The sequence below is a fragment of the Pezoporus wallicus genome, unplaced genomic scaffold (assembly GCF_028554395.1).
Source record: "Pezoporus wallicus isolate ANWC-B61680 ecotype Strahan unplaced genomic scaffold, APGP_CSIRO_Pwel_v1 contig_3817, whole genome shotgun sequence".
In the NCBI taxonomy this organism is placed as follows: domain Eukaryota; kingdom Metazoa; phylum Chordata; class Aves; order Psittaciformes; family Psittacidae; genus Pezoporus; species Pezoporus wallicus.
Window position 1 is genome coordinate 9276274 of NW_026635157.1, and position 16911 is coordinate 9293184.

Consider the following 16911-nt stretch of genomic DNA (forward strand, 5'->3'; position numbering starts at 1 on the left):
GAAGAAGCCACCATGAATCCCCCTCACCAGACGCGCAGTGTACCTGCGAGTCAGCAGGTCACTACCTCCTAGAGCCCATCGCATGCTACCGCCCCGCGTGCACGCCCCTCCTGAGGCTGCAACCCGCGCTGGCCTCAGTCCCCCCAAAGCATTCCCCCGGCGGCTCCCGGAGGGGCTGTCGGTCCGTGGGGCGGCCCGGGCATGCTCAGTGGCTGCGGCCGGAGCGCCGGGGATTGGCGCTGGCCGCGGTCCCTGTTCCCCGCCAAACGGGGCGGCAAGGAGGTGCCGCTCCGCGCCGGCCATTGCGGGCACGGCGCTTCTTCCCCATGGGCAGCCGGGAGCCGGAGGGCGCGGACAGTGAGCAGGCCGCAGGTGTGGGGCGTGGGGCGGAGAGGGGCTGCTGAAGGGGATGGGTGCCGCTGAGCCCCGCAGTACCGCTGTCACCGCGTGGGGTAGGGTCCTCCGGTGTAGCCGGGACTGCTCTCCTGCGTGCGGGGAGCGGCATGTGGGTACGGCTCGACCCCGGGCAGCGGGGCAGAGCTTCGGCTCGGATATTAGCTTTCAGACTTGATTCGCAAACTGTGTTTCTCTCTGTCAGCTTGTAACACACCTTTCCGTTTTCATTTTCATTTTCCTTGGTAGAGGATGGCATGCCAGGAGCACTTGGTGGGGAATCGAGAGGGCTTACCAGGGAGCAGCTATTTACAATGGCTGCGACAGCTTCTATAAACTTCAGCTCAATGATATGCTATTCAATCCTGGGACCCTTCTTCCCTTCCGAGGTAAATGATTTAGCCAGCTGCTCTTTAGATAATTTTCTTTTTATGCATTTTTGCTGCATACTGCGGCTTTTGAAAGGTTCCTTAGCACCTTGGGACCTTGGTGGCAGTCTGTGAGTCCAGGTTAGGCTTTTCAGTTGTGGGAATTTGTAACCTGGCCTAATGCTGGCTAAAATAGATTTCAGTGTATGTAACAGTGACCTGGATCTTGTCCATGAACTAATTTCACCTTCCTATGGCTGTAAAGGAGACAGCAAACTGATAATATGAAATAGAAGTTGAAATGGATGCTTGGATAAGTGAAACAGTTTTTTGCCCCGTGCTGGATAGCAGTTTGATGGTAGAGCTAAGATTAAAACTCTGCCCGTGCCCTGACTTGTATTTCAGTGCTCTAGCGACTCGGTGACCTTTTATTTATAGCTACCTCTCTATTAACTCATGCTGGGCCATTATTCACTGTGTTAAATTCCTGACCTAGCAGCTGGGGGGATGCGGGACAGGAGGGGGTAAAATTTCTGCTTACGTTGAGTGAATACAATATTTAAATGTAGGATGAAAAAAAATAGTCACAGTGCCTTCACAGCAGAAGGCCATTTCTGTCATGATCAAGTTGTTCCCAAGTGTTAACAAAGAAATAATTTTATTTTTGCTTCAAATCCTCCTATATACTGTTTGTATCCAAGTAAGTGTATTTTGCCAGTTGGATAAGTAAAAATTTGCCTGGTGCTTCTTACGGATAGGCATGGTACAGAGAAGATAACAGGGACCTCTGTTCACTGCCCTCTCGCCATGCGAGGGATCAAGGCTTTGAAGCTAGCTCCCTTGCACCAGCTGAAGCCACCTGTAAAATATCTGGTTACCTGTTCAGTAGTTCAGCAAACAGCACAGTGTTCCACTTCTTTCAGGAAAGAGTATTGCTTTTCCCTTGATTACATGTAGCTTAAATAGAAGTGCAAGATGTCTTTAAATTGTTGTGTTATTAGGTTGTGAGTTCCTGCTGCTTTTGAGAAAGGAAATTACTTTGTAACTGCACTAACAGAGAATTAAAAAAAATTGAATGTACAAGGCATCAGTGTTACTCACCTCAAGAGCTTGCCTCCATCTTTACACCGTTGTGATCTTTTTTTCCAGGCAGAAAAAAAAGGTGCCAGTAACACCATTGTTGGCCTGATTTTTGGATGTTTTGCTTTGGTCAATTTCTTGTCTTCTTTAATCTTAGGAAATTATGTAAGTATAATTGAGGCTGTAACTTATTTCTGTGATGACACAGGTTGGTACATGAAGACACTCCTCTAAGGCTGAGAAAAGAGTTGTCTCTTCAGTAGCAGTCCTGCAGGCTTATGCCTGCAGTGACTGGAGCCTGGCCAGTCAGTCTGAATCTGGGCTAAGTCTTGTCAGCTTAAAAATTACTCTTCTACAGTTCTCAAAAATAGAGAGACATGGGATGGTGGAGAGGTAGCACTTCTGTTTCTCTGCTTAACAGAGACATGTAGCACTTCTGTTTCTCTGCTCTGTTCTGTTTGCTTCAGAGTAATCTGCTGATCAGTTCTCCTTTTCTATTATTATATTGTTGGGTTTTGGGTTTAGTTTGGTTTTCTTCTTTTTCTTTTGGTATGTTGTCTTTTTCTTAACATTTCCTCCTATTATGACTCTGCTGTTTGAGTTTTCCTTTCCGCTCCATTATACAGCCATATGAGCTAAATGTCTCCAGTTCTTGCAACTTTAGTTTTCCCCCAGATTCAGAATATTTCTGATGATGAAGAACTTACAAATAAATTATGTAACAGCTTGTTTGTTTATATGCTGGAGCACTGCTTTCTGTGCATTTTTGGCTAGGATCATACCCTAAGTTGTGGCTGCTGTGGTGTCAGAGTCTTCTCTTTCTTTGCTAAGCCAATGGTGAATGTTTTTCTTTGATGATTAGGTGGCTTATCAAAGTGTCACACAGGTGCCATTGGTAAGTCCAGCCTCTGTGCCTCTAATGGCATTCAACTATGGCACAACTCTCACCAAGTTCTTTGCAGGGGAGAGAGAACTAGCATGCCATCCTTATTGCAGACAGGTGAAATGAGCAGCAATAGAGGTGGACAGTCCAGCAATCAGAAACCCTGAGGGTTTCAGTGAAACTTGGCAAAATACGGGCTTTAGTAATAATGGCTGAAACACAGGGACTTTGTCCAGGCCTGAACAAGAAGAGTCTGAAATACCTACTGTCCTTAGGGGAAGTTGCAGCAGGGAATTAGAAGCTCAGATATACTTTGTTTTGGGATTGAGTTAGCTTTGTAGCATGCCTTTTGTTACTCTTCACTCTGGCAATGGAGTCTGAAGGAAGGTGTGAGGTCCTTTCCATGGTAATGAATGGGAAAGCCTGAAGCTACTGGCCTTCCTCAGTCAAAGCTTTATGCTATTAAAGATTATGATAAATTTGCTTTAAAATTGGCTTCCATTGACTCTCCTAAGCTATATACATGAAAGGTATTGCTAACTTGGCATTACAGATGGTGCTGGAGAGGGGATTTATTACTTTATTTACAATGAGTAATGCTGCTGTAACCTGCTGCTCTGCAGAAGCTGCATCACCGAGCTGTGAAACAGTTAACTGCACCATTGTCTCACTATTCTGAAAACTGGGTTAAGTCACTTAACCCTTCACAGTGTTTTTATGTTCAGTATTTCATGAAGACACAGTGGCAGGAGCTGTATCTCTAGATCTTTTAGTTGCACATGCTATAAAGTGCCGATAATGTTTTGATTTCTTAACAGTAACTTACTTTGACAGAATGTTGATCTAGGCTTGAAATAATAACATGTAAAAATGGCATTTAATTTACAGATTACGCATATTGGAGCAAAATTCATGTTTTTGGCAGGGATGTTTGTCTCAGGATGTGTGACCATTCTGTTTGGGTGAGTAATTTTTGTTGGTTGTTTTGGTTGTGTTTGTCTTCTAATAATTCTCATCCATATGAAAAGATGGACACAAAACAAAACTGGAAACTGTTGTGCATCTTTTGGGTGTTGATTAGGTCACCTGACTTTTTGATCTTTACTTTTTCCCTACCCCTTATCAAGCAAAATTTCAGTAGGTTTCAAAGCCTGTTTACTAATTTGAAAGAAAAGAAGGAAGGTTCTATGTGTTTAAGTTACTAATATAGTTCGTAAACAGTAAGAAGTCTGTCAAAGTGCAGCAATAAAGGAACTACTTATGCATAATGTTGTAATTACTCTTTTCTTAAAAATATTGAGTGCAAATGAGAAGCTTTACCTGGCAGGCAGAGAGGCTAAGCCACTCATTTTAGCAAAATGAAAGTTTTATTAACAATGAGGAAGCTCTTTTTAGGTAGTTGAACGTCATTGCTTCAGACTCCTTGCACAGTTGCTTGGAAAAGCTGTGACATACAGCAGAAGATGGCATTTGAGTTTTTCACAGGTTAGTTTTTTTTGTGGTATTTTCACCACCAAAGAAAGGGGGAAGGACAAAGTTGCCAGAAATAGTTTGGTAGAGTTTGAGATACTTCACTGATGTGATTCGAAAAGATGTGGCAATAGATGTGTCCTTTAATGAGTAAGAAATGATGTTCCAGGGCCTTTAGGAGATAGCTTGTTGCATACTGAGAGATCTACATTTATTGTTTTGGGTTTTTTTCTTTTTTTTCAGAATGCTGGACAAGGTGCCAAGTGGACCAATGTTCATTGGTTTGTGCTTTTTAGTAAGAGCAATGGATGCAGTAGGTTTTGCAGCAGCAATGACAGCATCGTTTTCAATCCTTGCAAAGGCATTTCCCAATAATATAGCTACTGTCTTGGTAAGTGCAAAAACAGTGCTAGAGCCAAGTACCCACAATATGATAAATTGCCAGTAGGAAGCCTAAAACCAGGAGGAGAAAATCTGCTGTCTTATGTGCAGGCATATTTGAAACCGTAACATAATGTTTGTTTTTAATTGAAAATCCAGGATGGGGCATCCACATCTTCTTTGGGCAACCTGTTCCAGTGCCTCCCCACTTTCACAGTAAAGAATTTCTTCCTTATATCTAACCTAAACTTCCCCTGTTTAAGTTTAAACCCATTACCCTTTGTTCTGTTGCTACACTCCCTGATGAGGAGTCCCTCTCCGGTATCCTAGTTAGCCCCCTTCAGATACTGAAAGGCTGCTATGAGGTGTTCATGCAGCCTTCTCCAGGCTGACAGACCCAATTTTCTTAGTTGGTAGATTAGATTAAGCGAAGTGCATCCTAGGGTAAAATCATAAAGCCTAAAGGAATGGATGAGGGTGTTTTAGCCTTGCTTTCCATTGCCTTTCTTGATAGTGCGAGATACTAAAAAGCACTTTTCCTCTCCTTATCCTTTTGGTACCAGTTTTCAGCCCATCTTTTACCCATTGGGTACCCTAGGGAATGTATGGGGAAGTTACTAAATGTAGGTATGTCAGTCCTGAAGTGGGAAGTTCAGCATCTGTCAACATGATCACTCTGTTGTAGGAGGTATGATCTACAGAACATAAACAATACCACTTTTCTTACAGTATCAGGTTTACCTTTCCCTGTTCTGTAATAATGCAATGCCTCAGTTCCCCTGCATCCCAATAATTCATTAACATAAAAGGGCTAAATGATGTGCAGCCTGTTTTGAACTGCTGTCTCCCTAAGTATTTTTCATGGTTGGTGAATGTCGTGGTTTAAAGAACCAAAGTATAGGGATTAATCCTCATCTTTAATTTTACTGATTTAAGCAAGTCTAAAATTTCTTGATTTTGAGACATTTTGGTAAACTTCAACACATGTAGTGCCCATGAGTTAACATAACTGCATTCAGATAATGCTTTTATTTCTGTTGTTCACTGTCCTGGGTTCAGGATATAGTATGTTTCTGGGTCCCAGAAGTTAGCAAAACTTTAATTGTAAGCAGTTTCTACCACCAGCTCTTACTGGTGGTTTAAGCATTCATTAATCAAATGTTGAGGCAGATGCTTACAGTGGTGACTATGATGGTGTAGCACAAGATTTAAGCGTAACTGTATTATTGGACTTTTAAAACTCAGTATCTTATAAAAGATGCCAGATTATTAAATTATGGCCAAAATAACCTGAGTTATCCTATTGCAATTTCACTGTTATTTCTTACTCCTAGTCAGTGAATCCAAACAGTTGGTTATGGAAATAAAGCTTTAACTTGCCACATGTACCCTTGTGTATCTCATTATTCCATGAGATAATGACCCATCCAGATAGGCTTGTTTGGGTCACCCCCCTCAGGCTGGAGTGTAACAGCAGGTTGGAGAGATGATCACTTCAGCCTGAGTTGTCCTACAGATGCTTTCCGTCACTAGAGCATTTTTCTTGCCTCAGGGCTGGGATCTGTTAGGTGGCAGCAGGGTGGGTAATGCTGCAGTACAGGTGGTTCCCTGTAGTGAGGCAAAGAGGGACTGTCTGTCTCACTTTGTTGGGGCACAGTGTTGTCTACCTCACTTTGTGAAGGTCAGTATTAGCTGTTATCCTCCTTAGTCATGCAGTGTTTTTTTCCTTTCTCTAGCCTGATTATGTTGTGCTGCTCCTCAGAAAAATGGCTTGCTTTTCATTGTTGCCTCAGTTTCTCAGCATACAGATTTTTCTTGCTGTCTTTTTCATCCTTTAGGGCAGCCTTGAAATTTTTACAGGACTTGGACTGGTACTGGGCCCACCTTTAGGCGGCTTTTTGTATCAATCATTTGGTTATGAAGTCCCTTTCATTACGGTGGGATGCGTAGTGTTGGTCTTGGTGCCTGTGAATATGTGCGTATTATCAAAATACGGTAAGCATCCTTCTTCCTACCTCCTTCACTCACTGTAATTTCTCATGTTCTTAACAGTCCTTTAAAAAAAATCACTTCTGAAGTCTGATCCAACTCAGAGGGCAAAGCTCCAGCTGAATTAACTTGTGATCTTGATCATACCCATGTTTTAATGCTAAGCTAAATTAATGTGTGCAGGTGGCCTGGAGTGAATCTCAGACCTCATGCCCATCCCTGCAAACACTAAGGAATCTGTGTGGAAGTGAACTGGGATATACTTTTGGTTTTTTTCATCTTCTTAACTTCAGAGCTTGTAAAGGATCAGTTCTGTCTGCTTAGTATCAGCTGGTCATTGCAGATAGTTGAAGAAAAGCTGGAGATAGGTTTTGCCTAAACCAAGAGCTCAACGTGTTTGAGTGGTTAAAAGTGGGGGAAAAACAGAATTACTGGAAGATCAAAAGGGGTTTATTTGTACTCACTGATGCAGGATCTCAGTAACATGAAAGAATGTTAAAGTTAATACATGAGGGGTTTAACTGAAGTGCTGGAGGTCATACAAATTGTATCCTAAATATGGTATGATATATCATATCAATCATATGATATTACTAGCCAGTTTGGAACTATGTTAAATAAATGTTAGCTCTGAGGTGGTGGATGCTAACGAGTGAACTTTTAGTTCTATCTATACTTTGAGACCACATTCAACTATTAAAGCACCAACTGCATCAGGAAGGGAGCCTGACTTAGAAATGACATCTAACCATGACATCTGAAAGAACCTTCCTGTCTGTAGCACAAATTGAACATGTAAAAGACCCAAATGACTAGACAGATTTCAACTGATAAATGGCAATCTTTTTATTTTCCTTTCAAAGCATGTTTCTGATTGGACATGAATGGTTCATGCATGTGTGCAGGTTGTGTTGAGACGTATCCATGAAGTTTTCATTGTATAAGGACTAGCGGAGAAGTAATTGTATTTTCACATAGTTGAAATAGTACATGCTTTTTGTTCTTTGGGGATTTGCAGTGTTGGAATCTAAACTGTACTTATTTATCAAATTTGGGGTTTCAATATAAAAATAGTATAATGCATAATAGTCTACTCTTGACTTTTATTTATTAGGTAATAAACAATAAAAAAAGAGAAATACTGATTTATTTTCTAAAGCAAGAATATAAATTATAAGCTTATGCTGCTTAAAATAATACAATTTCCTATTTCTATTGAAACAGATTCAGTCCCTAGCAAGGACTCCTTTTGGAAGCTCATTCTTCTGCCAAAAGTCTTACTACTCTGTCTTACTATATTTTCTCTAAGTGCATGCTTGGGCTTTTTGGATCCCACAATGTCTCTATTTATCCTAAAGAAGGTAAGTCCTGTTAATATGCAGGGGAGTCTTGCTAAATAGTAAATAACTGGTTATAATTTTGTTTAGGATATTTAAACCATATTTAAGCCATATCCAATTACACTTCTTTAATTAACTGTTAAGAATATGATTTCCAAATAACATGATTTCCACAGTACTGACAAATCTCAATTCCATTGACACCATCTGTTGCCACTGGGTCTTGGTAACTGTGAGAATGAGGGAATGTAAGGCCTTCAAAAATGTGCTTTTCCCACTTAATTGGCTTTTGATGCAGAGAACCTTCTCCGAACGGGGAATAGCAGCTGGTTTTGCAAATGAGGGACTTTTTTCGTCTTTTCTGAAATCCGATTCTGTAAAACTGCAACAGTTGCTGACAGTGTTCTGTCCCCTGGTATGGCCATTTTCCTTTGGGGACGTGATGTCACAGCTCTGCCTTGTCTGGCAGGTATGCTAAAATTAAATTGATTGCAACTATGTAGCCTGCCAGCTGACTTCTTCACTCACTTACTAAAAAGGCAAATGTCATTTTATTTATTTGTTTTTAATTTATTTGACTATTTACTCGTTTCCTACTTGATTTTATTTACTTATTTTCCCAATGGTGTTTGAGATACTGAATTTGAAGTAAACTGTGTAAGATTCTGTTCCTGTGTGAAACTAGCCAATGCTTTTTGAGTGGTTTATTTGTTATTTGTTTTTCTAGGATATAGCATTTCACAAGTGGTTGTGATCCTTCTTTTTGTCTGTCTAGTCCAGCAGTTAGAGCACTCATCCAGGGTGGAGGAGACTTGGTGCTAGCCTCTTCCATCAGTGGATATGCGAATGTACGTCTTCCATCACCCAAGACAGATCTGTAATTTTGCCACTGTAGAATATTGTGCAATTGTGTGGCTCTTCTGCTTTCCCTATGCTCTGTGCTAACAGACACTTGCTGTGAAAGGGCTGTAGCCTTCTTGGCAGGTGTTCTAACCACTAAATTAGAGTTATTATTATGTGCTTGCACATGGCAAGGAAATAGAGAATATTTATGTAGTCCATGCCACATGAAACACCTTCCAATACCTTCTAACTGGTAGTTAAAGAACTCATTTGAGAGATTAGTATGCTTTTGTTTCATTACACGTTTTGTCTCAATACAGAAATGTGGTTCTGCATTAGGAAAATGTAGACCTCAGGGTGTGTGCAAAAAACCTGTTACTTACTCTAATAAAAATCCTCCTTTGATTGAAAAGCCACAGTTGTGTCTTATAGCACTGCTTGCTTTTAAGATGCACTGATCAGTGTTAGATGATTACAATTATGCTTTTCTGAGTGGAAATAAAACTGAAGATTGTAGGGGTAAAGACTAAATCCATCTAAATTTCACTGTCTGAAGTGTCTGTTTCAAACGTGCCAGATAATGATAGAATCCAATGTGCTGGTGTAGGGACATAGCATAGTGTTTCCTCCTGAGTTTATTTAGGCTTTATGTGTGTCAGGTATTTTTCACTCCGTGGTTAGAAGTGGAAGGAAATGACTTCTGCTGATGACTTCAATTGCTTGAAAAACCTCTGTGCAGTGTCAGTAAAATACTTACAATCATGCATTTCAGTATTTTGACGTAAAAAATATAATTCTTAGATTGTCTTTTAAGGAATGTAGCATATATGGTTTGATGTTTTGGGGTTTGTTTTATTTGTCTTCCTTTTCATAGTTCAAACTCCCAGCCGGTTATGTAGGCTTGGTGTTCCTAGGTTTGGCACTCTCGTACTCCCTGTCTTCTCCCCTCCTCGGACTTCTAAGTGACAAACTGCCAGTGAGTACTTACCCTGCTGTTTGTGGAGGGGTAGTAAAGCATTCTGTGCATTTAGTTAAAACTGGATCATTTCCCATTTTGGAGCAACGGATGAACACCTCATCCTATAAAGGGATGTCTTAGGACCTTGCATGAGCGCTGAATACGGCTCACTTGAATGTCTCTTTTGCAAGGTCCGCATAATACAAGAACATATAAAATAGTAAAAAATGTTGGACAATAATTCTGTAGTTGAAATGTGTTGAGCTTTTCCAGTGGACTAAGCATAATCTATTTCCAGCCAGTGTGAAATGGAGAGTAGGAGATTATATCCCACTTATCCATGCTTTTGACCAGATCTAATTTTATCAGCTTTAGAGAAGAGGAGTAAAGATGTTTTGCTTAGCTGTAGTGACTTTACCTCTTAAAAAGTGTAATATCCTAATTAGATCAGCACACCAACTGGCTATGGTTTTCTAGTTCTTAACTGCACCATAGAAGGACACTTTATACCTTGAAATGCCTGGTTGATAGCTACTGCTCAGTATTCAAGGAAACCTACAATTTGAATGCTGTGCATGAAGGATAGCATCAGTTTTCTGACACGTATTGTTTCAATAATGGCCTTTGTATATGAGAATTACATGCAGTGCTGCATGATATTTCTTATACTAAGGAAGAGTAAGGCCTAAAATACTTTGCTAACAGAGCAGCACCGTTACTCAGCATCCTGAAGAAATCTTGGTGTTAGGCAGCTGCTGCCAGTGTCAACGTTGATGAGGAAACATGAATTCTTTGTTTCTTGGTGGTATTCAGAACTGGCAGAGAAACTGTGAATTCCCAGTTTGTGTGTAATGGTCTCTGCAGGATCCGTACTTTCAGGAGATGGAGATTTAGAAGAAGGGTATTAGGAGAAACAAAATAGTTACATTACAAATTCACATCTTTAAAATACATACCTCTTCCTTTCACAGTACCTCAGGAAGTGGTTGCTGGTATCTGGAGGCTTAATGACAGCCCTGTGTTTTTTCATGTTAGGACCTGCTCCTGTACTACACATTGAAAGGTATGGAACTGCCACTTCTTCAGCCTATCCCCTTTTGTGATGTTTTTGTGATAGATGTCGTAACCATAGTCATGAATGTCCACAGTCTATAATTAGTACCTCTGATCATGAAACAGGGTTTTTGTTTAACTACTAACATGAAACTACCAATATAAAGCAGAGAAAGCATCTGAAAATGGAGATTTTACAGCTTCATAAAACAGATACTTTTTCTTTGCTTTTACTGTTACTATTTGCTCATGTGTATGGTGGGAAGAATGCTGCTGCTTATTTTTTTTTGCCTTCCAATTCTATGCATTTCCACTGCAGCAAAACAAAGTTATATTTTCTGTCTTATTTTTCAGTTTTCTCTCTTTCATTAGTGTTTCTTAACTAGGGGGTTTATTTGCATGGTTCTGCAGCAGTAGTTTTTGTTCTCTCTGTATATAGTTTACTGAGGGAAAACACCAGATTATAGCTTTGTTTTCAGCTAGCTAAGTAGAGACAGTGTCTGTTGCACTTGAACACTGAATTACTGTATCTCTCAAGTTAATTCACAGCAAAACATTCTGCTACATTTACAAAGTAACTGTACGGTCCTTTTGTCCTTGGTTATATACTCTGTTAAAGATGCTGATAGGCTTGCAAATGTGCAGAATTAGTCAACTCCTTCCTCCTAGATTTCTAATTTTTAAAAAGGTCACACATTTGAAATTGGTGAGATAATACATTGAGCTGGTGAGAAAAATCAGTAAAATCTTTGAGGTTCTTTTGTTTAGCTATGTCTATTTGGTTATAATGTATTAGGCTATAAAACTTTAGCTGCAAATTCTTCACTTAGTCTGTGCAACAGGCTAAGCCTGGCACTTGGATATATGATTGATGAGTTAAGCTCATCTGTCTACCTCTTCTCTGTGTGCTCCTCTTAAAATGAGCTGCATTCGATAAGGAAATACTTCATTTGAACACAAGATATTAAAATTCTTTTACAGTCTTTTTTAAGCATAAAACTGTATTTTTCAAGTCTTAGTGTGCAATTAGAGTTCTTTTTGTCTTCAGGGAAACTATTTTTTGGTCAGTCATGGAGAGCTGATGTAAGCCTTCAGACAGATGGGGTCCTTACTTCAGCTGCTAACTTCTTTTAAATGTCTCTTTTTCAGTCAGCTGTGGATGTTTGTGCTAGTGCTGGTTTTGGTTGGGTTTTCCCTTGGCATGAGTGCTATCCCAGTTTTTCCAGAGATACTGCAGTGTGCATAGTAAGTAACTCCGTCCAACACATCTTTCATGTTACTGACAGTAGGAAACTGCAACTAGTTTTCTGAGGTGAATATGAAGTAGTGTTTCGGTGTGGCATTTTTCCTCCATTTTGAGACAAAGGCAGTGAATAATACTTAAATGCTTCCACTACTCTTTTGTCTTAACGTTTTCTGACTGAACACCCCAATCATTATACTCCAAATGATCCAAATTTAAATTTGTAAATGTGTACCTCAGTACTGTGAACACATTGAAGTCCATCAGGCTTTGGATCTCATAGCATGATGTGACCTGTGCGTGGTTTCATATACGTAGGAATTATTTCAGCTTCTGAGGACAATTTTCACTGGATTTTCAGACTACATTGGCTTTAACAGCTGCACCTACCAGAACCATACTTGGCCAAAGTACAAGGTCTGTGATGTGGCTTGGCAGTAATGACCTGTAGAAGGGTCTTGATTTACTCTTTACTACTATGTTTCTCTTGGAACAAGGTCTTTCCTTTGTAAAAGCTACCTGTCACTGTTCTTCATTTGCCACATGAAACACAGGGAATAAGTGGTGGTGTGATGTTAGGAATCTTATTTGGCAGACATCAGAGATGAGGAGCAGCACAGAGTACTCCAGAGAGGCAGCAAAGAAGAAGGTTCTGGGTAAACAGGCATGATTCCACTGTACACTTTTGCTTGTTAACTATTTATATTGTATGTAAATAAAAAGGAGGGAAAAATCTATAGGGGAAGGCTATAGACTGAGACACAATAATGTATTTTATTGCTGTAACTGGTCTGTCTTTCTGCAGTGACAATGGATTTGAAGAAGGTCTGAGTTTGCTGGGACTGGTGTCTGGGCTCTTCAATGCCATGTGGTCCCTTGGGTAAGTATACCGTCACCTTTTTTGTAAGCTGTGAGCATTTGCTTATTCTTCACTATTGCCACACAAGAGCCTGCTGCATTACCACCAGAAGTCTTGCACTGCAGTCATTGTGTTGACCTTGATTCAAAAGGTTCTTGCTAAACAGGTGCCTGGTGGTCATGTTAAAACAAAGCTTTTTATGCAATAAAAGGAATGCACTCTGAACTTGTCTTCCTTTGAAATGTATTGTTGTTCATATCAAAAACCTGCAGTGATTAAGTGGATGTTAACTTGTGCTTCTGTGTGGTCATTTTTCTTGTCACTGAAATATTTAATGTTTAATAATACAAAGAGGGGTGGACCCTAATTTTTTACAAAGCTAAGTCTGTGCACATGGACTGACCTAGAAAGTATCTGCTCCTGACTAATTCCATTCTCCCTTTTTCGTTTTCCATGTTTCCTCCTTTTGTCTGGAATAGCTTAGGGTAGAATCTTCTCTTTCAGCCACAGCCATTATTTAAGGTCTGTGTTTGTGTAGCTTGGCAGAGTGTGTCTCTGTTTATTACTCAGTGGCTGTTACAGAAATGAGTGAAAGGCACTACTGGCTGAGTGACCCTTCGAGCTGTCACTCAGTGGGAAGATTCTCCCCTTTTGATAGCTATGCCCAGGATTTTTTTACCTGTCCTGTTTACCTGTCTTTGTGGCTGCAGGTAAATTCTCACCATTTTTTACCAGGCTAACTGAAGTTCTAGCTGTCCTGTTTATTTGGCATAGAGTACAGTACAGATATAGGTAGAATAAATTTACCAAACCCCATTTTTATGCTGTTATCAAACCTGGTTTTATTACATGACTTGGTACCAGGAAGTCTCCCTAGTTTTACACAGCTTTGTCCCTTTCTGTAGCAAGAGACCATATCATTAGGCCTTTCATAAAGTGACAGCAGCTGCGTGACCTTTCATGACATTCTTAGGCACGAAGGTGCAGGACAGTTGCACACAGCTCAACCTTGCAGTAACTGCATCTGTCACAATATGCCTCCCTACCTGCCTATATCCATCAGTTTGAGGGATGAGAGTTTAAAGTTCTTTTATGATAAAATTGATTGGTTAGATGCCTGGTAGCACATAGTCCTTAATGGGATCTCTAAACCGGTCTAGATACAGGAAAGAGTGCATTCAGCTTTCTGATGTGGATCTTATTTCCAGGTGAAAAGGTAACTAGACAGGTCTATTGGAGACATAGCAAACAGAGTATTAATAGTTACTATGGATTATAGGAAAGTTAGGTCTGTGGAAGACAATCTCTTTGTTGACAGAGGAGAGAGAATCAATGGAGGGAGGCCACAAAATGCAATAAAGAAGTTCTCTGAGGATGCAGTATGTTATCTTTTCTGTTTGGGATGCCAATACGTCATTTTGATTTGCTGTAGGGCATTTGCAGGTCCCACTCTGGGAGGATTTCTAAATGAAAAGCTGGGTTTTGAATGGGCCTCAGCCATCCAAGGAGGATGGGCACTATTAAGTGTAAGTAATTACGCATTTTTTGCTTTTTTTGTATCTGTTGCAATTATGGGCTATTGCATAAGGTTGTTGTTATTATTATAATTATAACTGACTGTTTCCTCAAAGGGTCTTGCAACTGGAATATTCTATATCACTGAGGCAACAAAGAGAAGGTATGCTGAGATATTTATTCTTCATTTTACTTGCAGCCAAATAAAGCAAACCTTTGAAAGGTGTGCTTCCATTTTTTCCTCACTGCCAACCTGATAATGAATAACAAGACAAGCAGTAAAAATATCGCTTAAATACTTTGTCTCTATGCTTTCCTAAATTCATGCTGACTTAAACAGAGACCTAAACTAGGCAATGCTTGTTCTGTACAAGCAACAGGACTGTGGCATTAACAAGCAAACCTTACTGATGGCTCCTCCACGAGGGTGTCTGTGAGCTGGAATTGACTGTATAGTTGCACTCAGGGAGTAGTGGCCAATGGCTCAATGTCTGGATGGAGGTCAGTGATGGGTAGTGTCCCACAGGGGTCCATACTGGGACCAGTGCTGTTTAACATCTTCACCAATGACATAGACTGTAGGATTGAGTGCGCCCTCAAAAAATTTACAGATGGAGGTGTTGGAGCAAGTCCAGAGGAGGGCCACGAGGATGATCAGAGGGCTGGAGTACCTCCCGTATGAAGACAGGCTGAGAGAGTTTGGATTGTCCGGCCTAGAGTTTAGATTGCCCAGCTGCTATAAGGGGTAATTTGTAGCAGCTTTCCAATATTAAAGGGGGCTTACAGGAAATATGGGGACAGACTTTTCAGCAGAGCCTTTTGTGACAGGACAATGGGTAATGGTTTTAATCTAAAAGAGGGGAGATTCAGGCTGGATGTGAGTAAAAAAAATCTTTACAATGAGGGTGGTGAGGCACTGGCACAGGTTGCCCAGAGTTGTGGATGCCCCATTCCTGGAAATGTTCAAGGTCAGGTTGGACAGGGCTCTGAGCAACCTGATCTAGTTGATGATGTACCTGCTCGTTAGGACTAGTTGACCTTTAAACATCCCCTTCCAACCCAAACCAGTCTGTGATTCTGTGATTCTGTGAAGTGACAGGTGTGAAAGCAATAGTACGTACTTCTCTGCAATAGTAGGGAGCCAAATCCAGTGATCCACATAGCTCTTTCCATGTAATGTGTGGCTTTTTGCTATAATGTTGATATTGCACTGAAGTATTTGGAGAATATTAAACTTGTTTCTTTGCTTCTGTTTTTTTGCTTGTGCAAACAGTTCCAGTTCCAGCCTGCAAAATCCTCCTGGTACTAATGAAGAAAGAACTCATCTGATGAGCAGTGAATCATAGCCAGACATACTTTCAATTCTCAGTTTACTATTGTGGTTTTACCAGTTATTGACATGAGTGGACTTAAAAGTATTCCATTATTCTGGAGCTGGGATACATGATCCCTTAGTGAACAACCAGTTGTGGTTTAGTTATAGCTTTATTACTGTTTTGAAACCCTGAACACTGACTTTCTTTTGAAAGTCTTCGCGTGGGTTGGCTGAAGTGATGAGTAACCCTCAGATGTCAGCATGTTTATTGTGTTCCATGTACAGTACAGCACTGTATGTGAAAGAAGTGTGTTTTCAAATGTCTGGTTTCTACACTTGGGCCTGCTGTGTATTATTCTTGGGTAAAGCTACTATTTTGCTACTATGATTTTCTGTATTTTTTTAAAGAATGTTCATTATCTTGTAGTACTTTAACTGATAACGTTAAAACAGAATTTGAAATGACAAAGCATTAAGCACAATATTTTTTTCAATAAAGCAACCTTTTTTCCTAAGTTTTGCAGATTTTCTCAAACCAAGTCTGAAAGACTTTGTGTCTATCAACATTTGTATTATCCTGAAAGTGCCTGAAAATGGGAGGCAAAGGTAATGAAGAGTTAGCGTCTCTACACAGAACTAACTGATCTTCAGTCCTGGAGGAGGCTTGGCATCGTGTGTATACATATACAAAGAGATATGTTTGTATTATGTATGAAGACTCCGCTTGAGTTTGTGAGATCTATTTCACTAATAAATGCCAGCTGGAATGTTTGTACTAGTCGCCTCTGCAACAGTAGGTCTATCAAAAGTCTAGAGCTATTTTTTTCCAACAGTGGGGAAAAAAAAAGTATCTTCTCACTTTCTCCAGGTGTTCAGCAAAACAGCTCAAGGGGAGCTGGGACAAGGGCATGCCTGGCATATTCACAGTAGACCACCTGACCTCAGCTGTGGGAAACATCATTTAATTTGTTCTGGAGCCCACAGCTCAGCCTTAGAAAGGGTTCTATGTGCTACCTGTTTTTCTATAAATAGTACAAAATGGTCTTGCCTTAGCAACTTACAATGGGTTTCTCTTGTGAGTAGCTGCTGGAATTACATGATAAGTACTTCTTTGTCTGCCAGAGCCCTTCCAGGGGCAAGCAAGAACTGCTCTGGTAGCCAGCTGAACTGTGAAGCATCAGGGTATCAAAGGGCAGGCTTCCCCTGCTAGCACTCTGGCAA

The 16911-nt window shown here is 40.5% G+C and overlaps 1 protein-coding gene across 2 annotated transcripts; it reads left to right on the forward strand.

Annotated features, from left to right (window-relative positions):
- The first annotated feature begins 267 nt into the window (after nt 1-267).
- SLC18B1 (solute carrier family 18 member B1) lies at nt 268-16468 on the forward strand. Of its 2 annotated transcripts, XM_057408257.1 has the most exons (14): nt 268-372; nt 643-782; nt 1911-2006; nt 3613-3686; nt 4438-4585; nt 6414-6570; nt 7789-7925; nt 9622-9723; nt 10677-10768; nt 11908-12003; nt 12807-12881; nt 14293-14386; nt 14492-14538; nt 15649-16468. In XM_057408257.1, exons 1-14 carry the CDS (start codon nt 327-329, stop codon nt 15719-15721), a joined length of 1377 nt encoding a protein of 458 aa, XP_057264240.1. In that variant the 5' UTR covers nt 268-326; the 3' UTR covers nt 15722-16468. The 2 variants fall into 2 exon arrangements, with proteins under 2 accessions (XP_057264240.1, XP_057264252.1); XM_057408269.1 differs by lacking the exon at nt 268-372 and having other exon boundaries at nt 647-782; nt 3650-3686.
- The last annotated feature ends 443 nt before the right edge of the window (nt 16469-16911 follow it).